General features: G+C 44.3%; 1 protein-coding gene across 19 annotated transcripts in view; it reads left to right on the top strand.

The window, feature by feature from the left end:
- Nucleotides 1–19,728, top strand: part of LOC147606550 (transcription factor EMB1444-like) — a 76,839-nt gene that overhangs the window by 46,114 nt on the left and 10,997 nt on the right. For 10 of the 19 annotated variants that reach the window (XM_086792126.1, XM_086792121.1, XM_086792122.1 and 7 more), the window contains 2 exons: nt 11,499–13,472; nt 13,603–13,704. In XM_086792126.1, the coding sequence (XP_086648252.1) occupies nt 11,499–13,472; nt 13,603–13,704 (2,076 nt within the window). The remainder of the gene's footprint in view (nt 1–11,498; nt 13,473–13,602; nt 13,705–19,728) is intronic. The other 9 variants (XM_086792134.1, XM_086792135.1, XM_086792133.1 and 6 more) reach the window with 1 other exon arrangement.

Here is a 19,728-nt window from a genome sequence, read left to right as displayed (position 1 = left end):
TTCAGCTGCATCTACCCCCCCTGTAGTGCTGGCCGCCTATTCTGTGCAGGACAGCAGCAGCCTACATGCTGCGTTTTTTCTCTAACAGGATTCCTGATGCCGATTTTCTGATTTGAGGCTTGGGTGTACCTATTTCTTTTGCGTTTCCAGATTCAGCCCTTTCTACTGTCCCGAATACCTCTGCGTTTTCAGATTTGCAGCCATGGTCGCTGCGTTTTTCTGAACTGATCTTGCTGGTAGCTCTACCTTCACTTAGGCTTCATCCGTTGGACCCGAAGGTACCTTCTCTTCAACGTTTTTCCTCATAGGAGGTGTGGACATTGGTTGGCGTGAATTTTCAAGTTTGTAGCCCTTGTTTGGTTGCGTTTTCTTCTCCAGTGGACACGGATCACTTGCAGAGGAGTTTTCTTGTTTGGATTGTGGCTTTGGAGGTAGTTTGGTACTTGAGGAGGATACTGAATTTCTGATTTCAGTAAGCGTTTTGCTGATTTTGGAGCATCTATACTTGTGTTTTGTTCTTGGCCTACACAGTTACCCGGTTTCTTCATGTTCCTTGCTTTCTGTTGGCAGTGGAGTGCTGTTTGTTGCTGGATAGCAGTGTTTTGCTTCCCACAGGAGTTTTCTATACTCAGGGGGCCCCATGTCCAGCTACTTCACATGAGGATCAGTTTCGGGAGCTATTTTGTTTTTGTGGAGACTTTCTTCTATGACAGGAGTTTACAGATTTTTGAGGAGAGTAGTGATCTTTTCAGAGATCCTGAGCTGAGTTTATTTTGTCCGAGCCTGTGTTCTTTGCAGTGTTTGTAGAGAAAGGAGGGTGTTTTGCCTTGGAGGTGTGATCCTTTCACATGGATCATTTGTTTTTTGCTGATTCTTGGGATTTGATTCTACTTATGGAACAGTCTTCTGCTATCAGTGATGCTCTTGAGGACTTTGTTACCACTGCAGTTTATATTCTTGCTTCCCTTCCTCATTGTGAGGAGTATACCTCTACCTCTCTTCGTGATGCTTCTGAGGATGCCCCTCGCCAGTTCTATAGGTTTGTTGTTTTGGAGGATGGTTTTTTGGACCCAGTGGGATGCTTTGGATCTGTGGTTGCTAACCGGCCCACCTCAGTGGCGTGTACTTATGTACAGCATTGGGCAACTCCTGGTAGTTTGAGTGGATGGACCCCATCTTTTCTACAGAGTCTTTACATCTTACGATACCAACCTTTGCAGAGGATGCTTTTGTACAACATTTGGCTACACTTGGTACAGAGTTAGAGCAGATTGACTCTATTTCTTTTGAGAGTTCCAGTGAGGAGCAACTTGCTTCTCCCAGGATTGATTATCTACAGGATTTGATCTTGGTTGGTTTTGAGGTTTTTCATACCTTCTCCAGGCTGGAAACACGACATTCAACTTTGGGGGGTGTTCTTACACTTGGGTTTGGAACCATTATTTGGAGTAGCACGTCGCAGCCCTACATGGTTGTTTTCTTCCAGAGGAGCAGTGTACCTGGCGGCTTGTTCTGTTGCTTTTGTAGCTGAGTTAGTTGCTGAGGAGATTTCTTGTGGAGCTTTGTTGGTACTTGTTTTTGCAGTCTTTCGTCTTTGATTGAGGACGGCGTCTTTGGCCTCTTGGAGTTCACTCAGCATCCAGGGTGCTGAGAGGGGGTGTTAGACATCATCTCCTTGTTGTTGGCTTCCTACTTGGTGCCTCTAGGGCTGACCATGTTAGCTATAGGGGTTGGTCACCCCTCACATATTTTTCTCCTATTTTATTCCCCATTTTATGGAGTCTTGGGCTTTTTTCCCTAGTCGTGGAGGATCTTTTCCCTAGTCGGCTGCCTTCGTGTGGGTGGCTTGCCTCCCTCATTCTTCACTGCTTGCGTAGCATTGTTTGTTGCAGTCCCTCACATACGAGGTTTTCTCCCCTCTTGCTTGGGACGTGTATTCCTTTTGGTGATGATATTGAGAGCAGGTTCTCACCTGTGTTTCCTCTCCATCTCTCTCTCTCACTCTCTTTCCTGTGTTTCCACTTTCCCTTCTTCCACTCATTCTATTAGATAGAGATCACATCGGCTCTCTAGGAGATGTGGGACACATGTTCTATGCCTTCTTTTCCCACTGAGGGGCTTATCTTCCTTATTCCTAAGAGTTGGGATAAGACCTTGATTGGACTGTGGAGACCTATCACCTTACTTGGGACTACATATAAGATTCTTTCTAAGGGAGTAAGCATTAGATTGTAGCCAATTTTGCAGGATGTCATTCATGATACACGGAAGGAGAATCTTTGATAATTTTTTGGGAGGTCGTGGAATGGGCCAAAGCGTGTAATCGGCCTTTAGCCATTCTGCTTTTGGATTTTGAGAAGGCTTATGATAGAGTGGATTGGGAGTTCCTTGAGGGTACTCTTAGCCATATGGGATTCTCTTAGAGATGGATCAGGGGAGTTTCATGTATGTATCGTGATGCCCACAATAGTGTGCTCGCTTGCAGTGATAGAGGAGAGTGGTTTCAGATCTCTCGCTCAGTACGGCAGGGATGTCCTTTAGTCCCATTATTATATATCATAGTCCTAGAGGCTATGAGCATCTTAGTCCGATCCACTGCTGGTATTTTTGGATTGAGGTTGCCTCTTCGTAGGCAGGAGGAGCTGGCTGACTCTGAGTTAATGACACAGACATGTTCTTGGAGGCCTCACACATATGTCTATGTTTGGCAGCAGGGGCCCTCATTAATTGGCACAATTCTGTTTGTTTTTGGATTAGCGACTCTCCGAGAGTTTTGTTTGGCAGCAGGGGCCCTCATTAATTGGCACAAATCTGTTGGTTTTTGGATTAGCGACTCTCCAAGAGTTGCTTGGGGTGCAGAGCTTGGTTTTACTTAGGTTGGGGTTGATATTTCTCCTACATAGCAGTTTTCTCCGGTACTTATGAGTATTCGGAAGAAGCTTCTTCATTGGAGCTCTAGGAGATTGGATTTAGCCTCTAGAGCATTGGTGGCTAGCCAGGTATTGCTTGCCTTGGCTTGGTTTATTGCCTCTTGTTGGTGCTTCTCTTGTGCGTGCATTGGTCAATTGCGGAGGTTGATCTGTAATTTTCTTTGGTTGGGTTTGGATGGCACCATGGACACACATGCCAGGGTAGCTTGTCTCATAGTTATTCAACCCAGACAAGAGGGGGGCTGAATATTATTTCAGTGGAGGGCGTTGCTTTGCGAACTTGTGGCTAGAGGTTTCCTACCAAGCACTGAACCTTGGAAGGATGATTTCTGGTTGTACACCCCTTGTTGGGAGAGATTGGCTGCCCAGCCCAGCACACGGTTTTTGTTCACGGTGGCAATATTAGGCACCATCTTCCCCTCTTATTGTAGCCATTGTCAGAGGATGGAGAAGCATGAGACCATTCTTGCGACAGAGGCTTTCGAGGTCTTTGGATGAGGTTGACTGACAACCTGTTATGTGGAATGAGTTCATCAGGGATAAAGCCGGTCAACCACTTGGTGCATCTCGCTACATGCAGTGGTTAGGATGGGGGAGGTGTGCATATAGAGTTGTGCATATACAATTCTTGCTTGGAAGACCTTGAAGAGTCTTCCGGTGGATCTTAGCGCTGCATCCATTTAGCATCTTAGGGGCTCTCGCATATGTATTGATTAGATTGATGCAACTATACCGTATGAGGCTACAGATTGCATCATCTGTTCTATCATGTTTGCATGGAGATTGGGGAGATGTAGCATGGAGGGGATCATCCCAGATTCCAAGCTTAGTCCAGTGAGAATTGTTGGTCGTTCGGGGAAGCGCTGGTTCATTGATCCTTCTCCTTAGATAGTGAGCGACTGATGGCTCTTGGTGTTTGTGGTTGTATGGTGGCAGTCCTATCAGATATCTTCAGTGGGATCGAGGTGAGTGGGAGTGGATTGATGCCTCTGATCCATTGACAAGCCTTCCCTTTTTCAGTTTCACGGTCCGGAATGCTAGGCTTCTGTCACATGCACTCTGCACTCAGTGCATCAAATTGGCTCATCATCAACAGTGCAACATTTGTACATTATTAGAACCCAGTAGGATGATAATTGTCTTCCGCGTGACCCCATTGTACATCCTCAGTCCAGGATAAGTTAGGCACGAGCTACGTAGGTCATTCCTCAGCCTTAGCGGGTCGGTCAGTCAGTCAGTCAAGTCCCTTAACCCACTTGGAGAGAATCATTCATGCATGGAGAGTCAGTAGAAGCCTTACGGTTTGCATTAGAAAGCACTCTGCATCCTGCATAATAAGCATTCATATGCCTGTGCTTCATTTAGAACATCCCAGAAGCCTTAGGGAATTTACCAGGATTTATCTGGTATTTTTTCCATATTTTTTGGTATTTATTTAGCATTTATTGTCATTTATAAATATAAACTTTATTAAATAAATGACCAGCCAACTTGACCAGCCTCTAGTTAGTATAAATAGGCTTGCATAGGGCTTAGTTTCTTATTCAGCCTTCACTGTTGCTAAGAGCTTTCCTCCTCAGCCCTAGGAGTTCCCTTGCCTTCAGCACTAGACTAGTCTCACCCAGCCCTTGGAGTGCTTGAGTTTGCTTCAGCCAACCTTGGTTCTCCAACGCATGCAATTCAGCAGTCCCTACAGCCATAAGTGCATCAGATCAGCCCCAAATCAGCATAAGACACCTGCGTTTTCTACATATGAACAGCCGCCTGCAGTTCAGTCCATTTGTTGCAGCCTGCGTTTACAGATCTTCAGCCCCTACAGATCTGCGTTTCTGTCCCATAGCAGCCCCTGTAGCTTGCATTTCAGTCCAGCATCAGTCCTACGCCAGAAAACAGTTCTACAGCCGTGCGTTTGCAGATTTCCAGCAGTCCTTCCATGCATTTTCAGTCCTACAGCAGTTTACATCAGTATTCAGCCTTCCGTGCATCATCTAGTCATACACCAGCCCTCTGGTGAAGGTAACACAGCATTCATAAGCATTTACAGCATTTACAGCATTCTAACATAGCTTAGAACAGTCCACCATCTCCTTTTCTCAGCCTCAGGTGTGCAGCTCTTCCTCATGCCCTTGGGAAGAGTGCATAGGCTTGAGATCAGTTCATCGAGGTGTTTCTACAGCCATGTACAGTTCAGCCAAGCTTCCGATCTCCCGAGATCTTGCGTTTGGCTTATCTACAGTCCACAGTCATTCTCTCTAAAGAAATAAAGCAAATACTATCTCGTTATCGGGATAGGGGGCCCTTCAGTGGGTAATTCAAGACCCAATCTGGTGTACAGTTCTCATATCTCTCTCTCATATCTCTTTAAAGTTTGAAGTATTAAAGTGGATTGCTAAACTCACGAAACTCAGGATACAGAAGACGGTGTGAGCATTTGTGTGACAGGATCTTCCAATACAAAGACTTCCGCCGCATATCACATTGGTATCAGATTCAGATTGTCCACACATACCATATCCTAGCGTGGGGGCATCCTTGGATGGTTAGATTGTGTTTCGTCACGACCACCGACTTCAGCATCATGTCTACAGAAGAGAGTACTCATCAGCCGGAAGACGTCTCCCCTGAAGGAGACCATGTTCTTCCGCCTACAGCAGACACCATAGCTCTTCTTAGAGCTCAAAACCAGCTGCTCATGGAGCGTCTCCAACTCTTGGAGGTAGCAGCAATACGTCCTTCTACACCTCCAGTAGCACCCGACTACATCTCCCTCTTCTTTCAGATGGAACAACAAAGGAGAGAGGATGAGGCCCGAAGGAAAAGAAAAAAAGTAGAAAGACGGGGCTACGAGGAAGCCCAACGCAGGATCGACGAAGACCGGCGTCAGGCTGAACTCGCTGCTCGGGAAGACCAACGTGAGCTTGATCAAGAACGTATGTTACTCGAGCACCAACGGAAAAAGGAGGCCATACACTTGAGGTATCAGCAGCTCTCCTCAGTCTCCCCAGTCATAGGTGTCACCAGCCAGCAGTCCGCAGCAACATCAACCACCATCATTCGCAGTCAACCAAACTTCAGTAAGTATGATGGTAAGTGTGATCATTCATCAGTTAATCAATTTATTCATCAGTTTAATGCTCATTTTCCATTAGCTAGGATCACAGACCCTCAAGACAAAGTCCACTTAGCGGCTCCCCATCTCACTGGTGAGGGAGTCACTTGGTGGCAGCATTGGTCTAGTATTCACACAGACTAGGGCACAGGTGTCACAGCCTTTGACTGGGACATCTTTGTCCATGACCTGAAGACTAGATTTCTCCCGCCCCAGTACATGACCGGTCTGAAAGACGAGTTCTTTGGACTTAGACAGAACGGATCCCCAGTGCTTCAGTTTTCCGGTAAGGTTATTACTTTAGCACAGCAGTTAGGGTTATCTGAGTAGGCTAAGATGGAGCAATTCATTTGTGGATTGGACTAACATTTGATTCACAGTTCGTAACTTTGAACCAAGTACGTATGATCGGGCTCTGACTCTCGCTTAGAATGAAGAAATGAAGCTTAACGGGGGCAAGCCCAAGCAGTCATCTCAGTCCAGTACCAAACCCCAGCAGCAGCAATCAGCTGCACAGATAGGGAAAGGTAACGCGTCTTCTAAAGATGCTAAGAAGGACAGCAGTAATAGCTCCAGTTCAGGGGGTAAGAAAGATAAAGAATCTAAGAAACCCCTTGATGAAAAGGCTAAAGCAGGCATTATTGGAGGTTATCTTCCTCCAGAGCAGCAAAGGAAGTACCAGTAAGAAAATAGATGTTTTTTGTGTCATATTATAGGTCATGGTAAGAAGGATTGCCACAAATGGCAAGCAGCACAAGCCGCCAAAACTCCTTCTGCCACAGTTGCCACAGGACGGGTTTACACCTGGTCTTCGTACCCACATTTCTCAAAAGGCACAGCAATTTACCTTTGAAGTTCAGAAGGCCTCATTTCAATGAGATTTCATTGTCTCGCCTCTGTTGGGGTGTGACATGATCTTAGGAATTCAGTGGTTCCGTCAGTATGAGCCTATTCCCGATTGGGGGTAGGACACTTTTACTATTTGTAAAGGTTTTCCTGAGCCTATTATGATTCGTGGGGATAGAAGCATTCTTGGCATCCCATCGATTTCGCATCTCCAGGCCAGACGAGCTATCCGCAAGGGAGAAGAAGGAGCACTCCTTTATGTTCGTGCTCAAACAGTCCCTCCCTCATTAGTAGCATCCGTTACATCTTCAGTCCCTCAGTTAGTAGACCTTCTATCCAGACACCAGGACATTATGCTTAGGGACGATCTCCCGCCCAGTCTTCCACCCTCTCACCCTGAGGACCATCACATTGATTTGGTCCCTGGATCAGATCCTCCTAGCAGGTTTCCCTATCGTCTTTCCAAGACTTTAGAGGGCGAGTTAGAAAAGCAGTTATCTGAGCTTCTCCGAGCTGGATTCATTCGGCCTTCTTCCTCCCCATTTGCTGCACCTATCCTATTTGTCCCAACAGAAATTTATAACCAATTGGCCTTTGATGTTCTCAAGTCATACTGTCATGACCAGCCGTCCAAATGGGAACATTATCTTCCATTGGTCCAAGAAGCTATCTTGAACGACACTCATTCATCCAATGTCGGACGGACTCCATATGAAGCAGTCTTTGGTCGCCGTTTTTCTTCTCTTTTGACGAGAATGGTGTCTCCATCTTTAGAGGCTAATAAAACCACGGAAGCATTTTCCGAGATCATTGAGTCAGTCAAGGACCGCTTGACGAAAGCTCAGGAAGCATAAAATAGACAGGCAAATAAGTCTAGACGAGATATCCACTTCAAGGAAGGGGATTGGGTCTTTTTGCATATCATGAAACAGAGATTGAAACAAGTGGGCAAACGCTGTCCCAAGCTTTCATTCCGTAGTTTTGGCCCTTTTCCAATAGTTAAGAAGTTAAGTGATGTCTCCATGAAGTTAAAGTTGCGTACCAGTTGGACGATGCATGATGTTTTCCATGTTTCTTGGCTAAAACCATATGTTGGTCCAGAAGTGTAGAGAGAGAGAAGCTCCAATTTCTTCAATTTGTAGAGGATTTTTAGAGGATAATAGAAAATATCATTATTTTAGTATAATTTTGGCATGGTATAGTTCTCATATTTTTTTACAAAGGCTAAGGATCTATTTATAGATGAGGGAGGCCTCTAGCCAAGTCCAACTAATTTCTAGAATTTTCCAGGTTCAGTTTGGCTCAATTTGGACAAGATTTGGACCTAGTTTGGCTCCCTTTTGATTTGGTTTGATCTAGGAGAGAGAGGAGAGAGAAAAATATCACAATATTTTTTAGTTTAAAACTCCACCACACAACTGAAATAGGCGCCTCCTTGAAGAGCTCCCTTCTCCTTACCAAGGTGTCAAAATTGAATCATTATACCCAAAATATCCGGTCGACGGATACGTCAGTTCTATACGAAATTCCGAGATCGAGGCACCCACGAAGCCGTATGGCTAGATGAGGAGTTCTTCCAGGAGTACCCCTTGTTGTTGGCGGACTACTTGGAAGCCATGAACCTGCCGCCAAGCTAAGCAGGAGGGAATGTCACATGCACTCTGCACTCAGTGCATGGTGACAAACTGGCTCAGCATCAGCAGTGCAACATTTGTACATTATTAGAACCCAGTAGGATGATAATTGTCGTACGCCATGACCCCATTGTTCATCCTCAGTCCTGGATAAGTCATGCATGAGCTACGTAGGTCATTCCTCTGCCTTAGCGGGTCAGTAAGTCAGTCAAGTCCCTTAACCCACTTGGAGAGAATCATTCATGCATGTAGAGTCAGTAGAAGCCTTAGGGTTTGCATTAGAAAGCACTCTGCATCCTGCATAATATGCATTCATATGCCTATGCATCATTTAGAACATCCCAGAAGCCTTAGGGAATTTACTAGGATTTATCTGGTATTTTTTCCATATTTTCTGGTATTTATTTAGCATTTATTGTCATTTATAAATATAAACTTTATTAAATAAATGACCAGCCAACTTGACCAGCCTCTAGTTAGTATAAATAGGCTTGCATAGGGCTTAGTTTCTCATTCAGTCTTCAGTGTGCTAAGAGCTTTCCTCCTTAGCCCTAGGAGTTCCCTTGCCTTCAGCACTGGACTAGTCTCACCCAGCCCTTGGAGTGCTTGAGTTTGCTTCAGCCAACCTTGGTTCTCCAACGCATGCAATTCAGCAGTCCCTACAGCCATAAGCGCATCAGATCAGCCCCCAATCAGCATAAGGCACCTGCGTTTTCTGCATATGAACAGCCACCTGCAGTTCAGTCCATTGCAGCCTGTGCTTACAGATCTTCAGCCCCTGCAGATCTGCGTTTCTGTCCAGTAGCAGCCCCTGTAGCTTGCGTTGCAGTCCAACATCAGTCGTACGCGAGAAAACAGTTTTACAGCCTTGCGTTTGCAGATTTCCAACAGTCCTTCCATGCGTTTTCAGTCCTACAGCAGTTTACATCAGTATTCAGCCTTCCGTGCATCATCCAGTCATACACCAGCCCTCTAGTGAAGGTAACACAGCATTCATAAGCATTCACAGCATTCTAACATAGCTTAGAACAGTCCACCATCTCCTTTTCTCAGCCTCAGGTGTGCAGCCCTTCCTCATGCCCTTGGGAAGAGTGCATAGGCTCGAGATCAGTTCATCGAGGTGTTTCTACAGCCGTGTACAGTTCAGCCAAGCTTCCGATCCTCCGAGATCTTGCGTTTGGCTTATCTACAGTCCACTGTCATTCTCGCTAAAGAAATAAAGCAAATACTATCTCGTTATCGGGATAGGGGGCCCTTCAGTGGGTAATTCGGGACCCAATCTGGTGTATAGTTCTCATATCTCTCTCTCATATTTCTTTAAAGTTTGAAGTATTAAAGTGGATTGCTAAACTCACGAAACTCAAGATATAGAAGACGGTGTGAGCATTTGTGTGACAGGATCTTCCAATACAAAGACTTCCGCTGCATATCACAGCTTCTCATCACTCGATAGACGCATAGGATCCCTACTCTCAGGCCTCATCGGGAGAGTTATGACATGTGACATGTCTCCAGTGATATAGCGCAGATATTGCTGCGCTTTTGGCATAGGCTTTGGCATTCATATAGAAGGAGCCAGATCTATCATTTTTTTTTTGGTTATTTTTACATGGTCTCCCCACCAATTAGTGGAGATCGGTTTTCAGTGTAGCACCTACCTGCCCGAGATTTGCGGCAAATTTTGAGATTGAACAACATTGTTTATGTAGATGCCGCAGTGCACAACGTATTTGGGGTTCTATAGCCCAACTTATGGGCAATGAGTGGTTGCGCCATGTATGTTACTTGGGGGCAGATGCTTGCTTTCCCAGTTTGGTCTGTAGCTTTTCTACGAGGGCAGTGATACATACATTACTATTTTCATTCGTAGAGGTATTGCCCAGTATGGTTTGTTGCAAGATGTCCCTCACGCACATTATACACCCCCTGACAGAGGATTGACACCAGTTGGGAGATTGTTGCTAGTATTACAGCATGGCAGATCTGGAGAGCTAGGTGCATGGAGGCTATTGAGGGTGTCCAGATTTTTGAGTCTTAGTGCATTAGCACTATATCGGGTGATATCATCCATACTCTCATGGCTACTTAGGCTCGTATTCAGGGGTCCTCTCATTCCGCGCGGCAAAGCGCGTTGTATTTATGCAAGAATGGGGCCATGGCATTTTCTTTTCCTGTAGTCCCACAGGTCTTTCATGGCACCATGATGCTCCTCAATGGTTGAGATCACCTTACATATTGGGGTGATTCTATTCTATTCCAGCTTATAGCCGTGATTGTTGTATGCCTTTTTTCATACTTAACAGAAGTCTCTTTCCTGAAAAAAAAACACAGTTGCAGGTTATATGGAAACCCAGTGTACAGTGGCTCTTTAGCTCCTCAAAATTTATGTGTACAATACAGTGCATATAGACTGCTTTGTGCATTCCTGTACATCTGGTAGTGCTCTTTTGGGACTCTGATGGGCCTGTGTGTGAAAGGCAATGTTACGATGGTGGGAGTTGCATGAATTCTTTGTGTTTGTTTCATGGATCTCATTCGTAGATGTTTTAAGGTTGGCAATTTCCTCAGCCATATGCTGCCTAAGTGCATGGTTATTAGAGGCATCCTGCATGCATTTTCTAAAATTGTGCATATCGCTTTTCAATGTCTTCCAATGCAGCCTGCAGTTCTTCTGTTTTCATGTCCTTACTTTTGCATAATTGCAGTGTTTTGTATTTCCTTAATGTTTTTTTTTCCAAGATCGCAATGTTTTTGTGCATAACTGCCACTAACTATACTGTATTTTTTTAAAACCATAGCTGTGCATTTGAAAATGGAAGCTTTTTGAAGAAAATCTTAACGTCCAAGCATGTGTGCATGACTGGATGGAGTGTTTGTTTCTTATCACATTCCTTTTTCTGCCATCAGAATCTACCATACTGTTGTCATTTTTGTGACTTGAGGATGTTCAAACTGCGTTTTTTTAAATCTGGTTTCCAGATAACAGAGGATTTGAAATGGATTGATCATATCAAATCTGTGTTTGGTGGCCTACAAACTTCATGCCGATCTGACGGACAAGGAGGAAGGTTAGCATATAGCATGCCCTTTATGTCTGCTGCAAACACATCGACAGCAGTGAGGAGGCCAATTACTGTGCCGCAAAGTCAATGCTCTTTGAGGAATGTTGAGGATGTTCTCCATTGGCGTAAGTATGTTCTGCAAGCAAGCCCCAAAGGCCTGTCTAACATTCAAGGACTGCTGCCCATGGGTGGAACTGCATTTGTTGCAGGAGCTATGCCACAAGAATTGCAGCATCAGCAGGTAGTAAAGATGCTGGCAGAGTCACAAAGATCTAAACATGTGTCAACACATCCAGGTCCTCAGAGTTCACAGATACGTGCAACGATCCCACACCTTGATTTGCCATTGAATTGCAATCAGAGAATCTTATCATGTGACGAAATGAGCAGCTGTCATCTTAAAGACTCGGAGGAGAAGCAACTGAGAGAAAATGAGGGGGAACAGTGTAAAGAGCCATTATTGATGGGTTTGATGACCGGGGGTGTCTCAACAGGTTTGCATAATGAATTTAAAGGGAATGCTGGTCTGTCGTCATGCCTACAGGGTCACGTAGATGAAGATACAAATCAAGAGGACATATATCTCAGTAAGAGGTTTGCGATGTACAGGATGTCTGATACAAAAAAAGATGAGAGAGTTTTAGGTATTTCTTCCTCTTATAAAGCTGGCCACCAGCAGCAAGTGCGCACAGAAACACCCTTACATATGCCTGCACACAATGTTTGTGCTGCGTATATGCTCAAGAAAGATTTTCCTAGTTTTAACCATTCATCTTCGAGCAGCAGCTTCTTAAAACGTGATATAGCAGACAAACATTGCAATTCATCTTCTGTCAAAGACAAGATAGCTAACCAAGAATGTTCCAATGATGTTTCCCAGACGGCGGTTGCTTCTTGTTGTTTACCTGCCAAACAGTCAACTTCAAATTTTCATGCCAGTGATGGATCTGCAGCAACAATCAAGGATTCTGTGTGTTCAATTGCGTGCTTGAATGCTTGGGACAGGGAGTGCTTGGGCAGATCTGAAAGGATGGTTAGTGATGGAAAGCCTAATGTCTGCAGTTTTGGCAGCCAGAGCGATATTAGTATCTTGGATGAACTCGACAATTTTTTAGCCTCTTTTTCTACAGAGCAAAGTGTTAATCGGGATTGTTCTTTTGCCATTGGAGACGAGCTTTCTCAAGCATTAGGTCCTACTTTTAGAAAAGGGGTCATTGATAATACTCGTGAAGAAGTACCACCTTCAGATGGGCATCAGAAGATTGAGGCGATTGGGGAAAATATGCTGGGAAAAGCATACTTCCAGCAGGATGATATGGTTCACAAATGGGGCTCATGTTTTCTGAATGACAACCTCAACGAACCTGTGTTTGGCATACATTGTCCAGAAAGCAAATCAGAACCTCTGCTGGATGCTGTAGTGGGCAATGCTTCCGATAATCATCATTCTGTTTCCTCAAATGTGGATGGAAGCTTTTCTGATAAAACCGTTTTCTCCAACCAGAAAAGTAGCATGCCTGTACTGAACCTAAGCAAGGAGCTTCAGTCTAAAATTGAAGCATGCAATTTGTCTCTCTCTGGGAAGCATATGCAAGCTGCACCTCACTGTGAAGCTGTGAATGATGTTCACACTACATGTGTGGTCAAAAATGCCCAAGGGCACCAGAACTTGTGTGTGTCCAAGGATTCACCTGCAAAAGTGGTGCCTCATAGTCGGGCAGATGAAGAGCAAATTCTGAAGTCAGATTCTCAATCAAAGAAGTTAGAACTTTCCAAAGCAGGTAAAAAGAGGTCAAGGTCTGGGGAGAGTACCAGACCACGACCTAAAGATAGACAACAGATACAAGATCGTGTTCGAGAGTTGAGGGACATTGTACCAAACGGGTCCAAGGTAATCCACCTGTTTTTGGATTTCTAAAACCTGCCATAGAATACCTAAGTGGATAAATGGTATAAAAAAATGTACATTACGGCAGTGTGGTGTTCGATGTAATGAATTGTGCTCTTTTGTGTCCTTGCAGTGTAGTATAGATGCCTTGTTGGAGAAAACCATAAAACATATGCTATTCCTACAGAGTGTTACTCTACATGCCGACCAATTAAAGAGGAATGGAGAACTTAAGGTAAGAAATGCTTAGGCGCATGTTTGTACTATCATGAAATCAAGGTCATATAGGTGTTATATATATGTGTGTGCGTGTGCACACTTCACACACACACACACACATACATACATACATACATACATATGTATGTATGTATGTATGTATATATACACAGAAGAGACCGGAGTAGACCTTGTTTTTTTTTTTTTGTGAAAACACTGTTTATATTAAATAGGAAACTGTACAGTCATAGTCACCCGAAGCAGGTGGAGCTATGAGAACGAACTAAAAAAAGTGGGAAAGTTCTTCAAATTGCTGGAGAGAAAGCTTGCCAAGATCATAGCAATCTCGAAGAGACCGGAGTAGAGCAGCACGAAAATAGGGGAAGGGATGAACAACATCATCAGAAAAGTGCAGATGATTTTTGGTGGAATAGATGGTCCAAAGAGCCCAGAATCGCACCCATGCGAAGAAATCATCATACCCTGGTAAGGCCGGGGATAATCTGCCAAAAATCCAAAAAAGTCGTCCAAAGCGCTGTCGAGGGAATCTATACTATAGCAGTGCTGTCAAGTGATGAAGATCGCGAGAATGCAAGCAACTCCACAATATATGAGGTACGGTCTTGGGCATATAAGGCAGCAACACCGACATAAAGCTAGAGCAATATGCCTTTGAGCCAATAGAGTATCGACCGGTAGCGTGCTTGTAATGCATTGCCAAAAAAAGACCCTCTGCTGAAGTGGCAACTTTGACTTCCACACCTTTTTTAAAGTCAATTTCCACCAGGGCAAAGGCTTATCCAAGTGCCATAGCCTATTCCCATGTTCCACTATCCAAGGCTGAGGAATAAGCAAACGGTAGGCCTTGGAAGTAGTGAGGAGATGGAATTGGAATGAGGCATAACCCGGCTGCTGACGATCAATGTGTACGCCAGAGACAGGCAATGGCATGAGACATAAATGCATCAATCTGCTTACTAGTCCAGGGTAACAAAGGAAGGTGAAATTGAATGTACGCCATGATGATCAATTGGACAATTTGCAAGCGGACATGCAAAGGCCAAGTGGATAGCTTTTAGTAATCAATTTTGCACTCCAATCAAGTCAGCACCTATACCATCTCATCTTTCAAAGAAACATCCCAGCCAATCGGATATCCCAAATGCTTGACCAACTGACCGGGTGGAACAATCTGACCTGGCCAAAGATTAGAATGCCAAAGATAGTGACGGACTGATAACAGCTTCGACTTTCGAAAATTGACATGCAACCTAGCTGCTAGCCCATAAAGCAAAAGGGCATACATAATCCGTTGCAAATCCGTTGGGGTATTTCTAGGGAAGGAGTCATCATCATAGGCTTGTGCCACAAAGTGAGAACCATCCGGCATCGCAATACCATGCAAGTTGCCTTGCTGGGTAAGCTTGTCAATATATAACAGCAAGGGGTATGTAGCAATGGCATAAAGCAGCTCACTAAGTGGGCAGCCCTGACGTACCGATTTACCCAAAGTCCAAGCGGCAGAAAGTTCCCAATCAAAAATGCATTGAGCAGTACCCCCCTGGTATAGCCAATAAATCACATTTCGCATTTTGGGTCCAAAACCCATCCGATCCATCACCCTAGCTATGAAGTCCCAGTGGACAATGTCAAATGCCTAAGCAATATCTACTTGCATGATCAGGACATCCTAGTCGGTGTACTTTGCATACTCAATACCCATGTAGGCATTTGCTATGTTGTCCATAATTTGCCGCCTGGGATCAAAGCCGTATTGTGCCGGGTGCAATCGTGAGTGAAGGTAGCCCTTAATGCGATTAGCTATCATTTTGGTGACCAGTTTATAAACAACTGGCATAAGAGAGATGGGCCTCCAGTCACCTAATTTCACAGAGTTGCTTTTTTGGGAGCAATTTCAACAAGCCTTCCTTCCAAGAATGAGGCAACATGTTGTCACGCCAACATTGATTAATCATGCATAACAATGGAAGCTTCAATTCTGGCCAAAATGTGTGAAAGAGTTCAACTATCAAACCAATCCCTAAAATGAGAGTGACATATTTCTGCAAGCTGTTGCTTAGTAGAAGTCCACGTGCCATCAGACAACATAAGACGTGCTATGCCTTGCTTTTGTCTAGATGCATGGAGACCTTTGAAAAAAGACTAGGAAGAGCATCCCTTATCAAGCATTGATTTTTTCTGGGCACGCACTTGCCACTTTGCAATCTTTCGTTTATCATTGTCCTTGATACAAGATTCAGCATCCATGAGTGTGACATTTTCCTCGACAGTCAGTGGTCTTGTATGACTAAGTTTAGTGTAAGACTGCACAATCCTTTTGGCCTCTGCCACCCTCTCTCGTAAAGCACCCATGTACCACTTGCCATAGTCCCTTATCATCAGCATTTGCATGCGTGAAACAAAACAACGCCTTGCAATGTCAATATCCTCATTCAACTACAGCAAAAGGGGTTGCACAGCCGAGCGTACCAAAGCAGCAAATGCATCATGAGTGAGGTAACTATTGTTGATGAGAAGTAATTGTTTGTGGCAGAGGTGGGTCATGAATCCCCATTCCAAAGTATAGAGCTAACCACAACAGGGCATGATCAGACATACACATTGTGTGGTCAATCCATATGCGGCATTTAATGGCATCATACTGATTTGCATTTAACAAATACCATCGATCAAGACGGGCAAAATAGTGCGACTGAGCATTATTCTCAAATGTGAATCCAGGAGTGTCTGGCATGAGCCATCTCCAGAAATCCAAAGCATGCAAACCCTCAATCATACTATGCCATTTTGCTTGCTCAGCCTGCAACATATGGGAATGATGTGAGGAGTTATCATCATGGGTAGGTGAGTTATTGAAATCCCCTGTGAGAAACGCATTTGTAACCCATGGGTAACACTGGATGGAGCGCCAAAGTTCTGCTCTACGAAGCGATGTTTGTGAAGCATATACACGAGCAAACTTGTAAACCTCACCAGCAATGAGACACTGCACCACCATCCACCGTTCATGTGAATCATTGTATGCGACACATGGCTGCAAATCGTGTTTAACCATGATGAAAGTACCCAAAAAGTCGCTTTTGCCAGCATAAAAAATCTGATACCCCGAGAAAGCACCATTTCTACCAGCAAACAGGTGTTGATTGTGTTCTTGCACACACAGTACATGCAGTTGCATACTATTTACATATGCCCAAAAGAGCCTCCATTTATTGGGGTTGCAGAGGCCCTGTATGTTAAAGCTAATGCATTTCGATGGTATATACATATGGAAATGATGAAGGATGAAGAAACTCATGATTCCATTTGTGTAGGTGCCTGACTCCATGCATCACCATGTGAGGGGACAGGAACCTCAAAGCCCATTGAAACATTACCTACATCATAAATGTTATTGGCAACTCTTTAATGACCGTAGCCCATAGCCTTCCCACACCACTAATTTCAGCATAGCGACTAGATTGGCCATTAGAGGGTATTGAAGCTGTCCAATTACGAGTGGGGACCACACAGGGTTTTGCATGGATTGGCTTTTTAGGCCTTTGCCATGCTATGCATCATCTTTCTCTACACTTTTGGCCTGAGTAGAAATAACCTGTGGGACTGCAGGCATCTTGCCTTTTCCTTTATTGCGAATTCGATCCCCAGAAGCAACCGGTTTGGCCTTTTGCTGTTACTGCATTTGAGTTAATTCAGCCACTTTTGAAGGATGCATGGCTGCAACAATTGGAGGTTGCAGAAGGGTTTGAGGGCATTCCGAGGCCATGTGTCCAAATTTTTTGCATGTAAAACAAGCACGTGCAAATGTGTCCCATTTCAACTCAAAAAACACAGGACCCATGGTAAGGTCATCAATCTATAGCATAATCGATGGAGGAGTGGGTACATCCGTAGTAGACGCTTAATATATCTATCTCTCTCTCTCTCTCTCTCTCTCTCTCTCTCTCTCTTGTCTCAACTATCAAGCCTCTCTCTCTCTCAACTATCAAGCCTCTCTTCGAGGTATTTTTGCCTCACCATCGCCTATGTATCACATATTACACCCCCATTATGGTACTGGTTGGAGCTAGACGGATCTGCATTGCATTCTTGTATACCCTATGCATATAGGCTGCATACTGAGCCTCTAGCAGTAGTGCTCCATCCATCACACCCCCCCACTAGCTCAGTACTTTCATAGTTTATTTCATGTTCATTTTGTCCTTTTTTTTCTGGACATCCAGAAGACATGGACAGTTGTACATTGATTTGTCTCATAGGTCGAGTTCGGCCTCTAGTAGGCGTTAATACAGCTTTATTTCTTTCTCTCTCTCCTGAGGAGGGTGACATGCAGTTATATGCTTACAGCGATTCAGATTGGGCTGGTGATTTTGATACCAGACATTCCACTAGTGGAAAATTGAAATTGTTTCTTTCTTGGCTTTTCATGTATTTCTTGGCTAAGCAAGAAACAGACCACAGTGGCCACTTCGTCTTGTGAGGCAGAGTACAAAGCAGCCTACACTACTACCGTTGAGTGTGTCTGGCTGCGTCGTCTCATGACTGATATGGATATTTCAGTGGAGGAGCCTACACCTATCTATACTGATAGTCAAAGTGCCATTGCCGTGGCGAGGAATCCTGTGTTTCATGCTCGCACGAAACACATTGAGATTCACTATCATTTTATTCGGGAGAGACTCCAGGCAGGTGATATCAGTCTGATCTACTTCCCTACAGATCAGAATGTGGCAGACATCTTCACCAAGGCATTACCACGTCCGAAATTCGAAGCATTCCGCACTGCTTTGAATTTGTTTCATTTTGGTGGATGATGTACAGTGATCACATATCACTCCAGGGGGGTTTGTTGGGTTTTATGTTGTGTATGCACCCAGGGGAGTGCTAGTGATCATCAGTAGGTTACTGTAGAGAGACAAAGAGAACTTAGAAGACAATCCAAGAGACAAGGTACCTTGCAAATACCGAAATACACGCTTCACAGCTTGCCAATGTGACAATCGCGGGCTGTGCATGAATCTGCTCAACTGAGATACGGCATACTGAATATCTAGCCGTGTAGTACACAAGTAAATAAGGCACCCAACATCCTGAGCATATGTAGTGGCATCAAATAAAATACTGTCATCCTGTAGTGATAGTTTCATCCCAGGCTCCATAGGAGTGCTAATAGGCTTGCAATCCTGAAATTCAAACTTCTCCAGAAGTTTAGCAACATACCGAGATTGCAACAACCCAATGCCTCTGTTATCCTGCACAAATTGTATGCCCAAATAGTAGTGTACGAGCCCCAAATTAGACATGGCAAATGTCTGTTGCAGTATCTCTTGAAAAGCTGCAATTTTGTCATCATTTGATCCCATGAGCAAAAGATCATCTACATAAAGACTGTGACCAGCAGATCTTTCTCTTCTTTCTTTACATACAAAGTGGCTTCTGATGGACTGTTCACAAAGCCTTGAGTGAGCAGGAAAGCTTCTATCTTTGCATACCAAGCTCGTGGAGCTTGTTTCAAACCATACAAGGCCTTTTTCAGCCTGCATACTTTCCCTTCATGACCATGTTCTGCAAAACCTATGGGCTGATGTACATAAGCTTCCTCCTCGAGGTCCCCATGTAGGAAAGCAGTCTTGATGTCCACCTGATGAACAACCCAACCACGATGTGCAGCCAATGCAATGACACACCTAAGTGTCAACATACGGGATGTAGGAGCAAATGTCTCCTCATAATCAATGCCCTTCTTCTGTTCATAGCCCTTTGCAACTAGACGGGCTTTGTACCTGTCAATGGATCCATCTGCATGTCTTTTCAACTTATAGACCCACTTAGTACCAATGGCTTTCTTGCCTTTGGGCAGATCAACCAAATCCCATGTTTGATTCTTTTTAATAGAATCAAGTTCATCGTGCATGGCTTTGTTCCAATGCACATTGTCTCGTGCATCCATAAATGAATCAGGCTCATCATCATCCTGTAAACTGGTTGCCATAACCATATTTAAATCCATGATGTGTGC

This window comes from Cibotium barometz, chromosome 57 (assembly GCF_041138505.1).
Source record: "Cibotium barometz isolate CiBa-2024 chromosome 57, ASM4113850v1, whole genome shotgun sequence".
Taxonomy (NCBI): Eukaryota; Viridiplantae; Streptophyta; class Polypodiopsida; order Cyatheales; family Cibotiaceae; genus Cibotium; species Cibotium barometz.
This window is presented reverse-complemented; position numbering and strand designations above follow the sequence as displayed.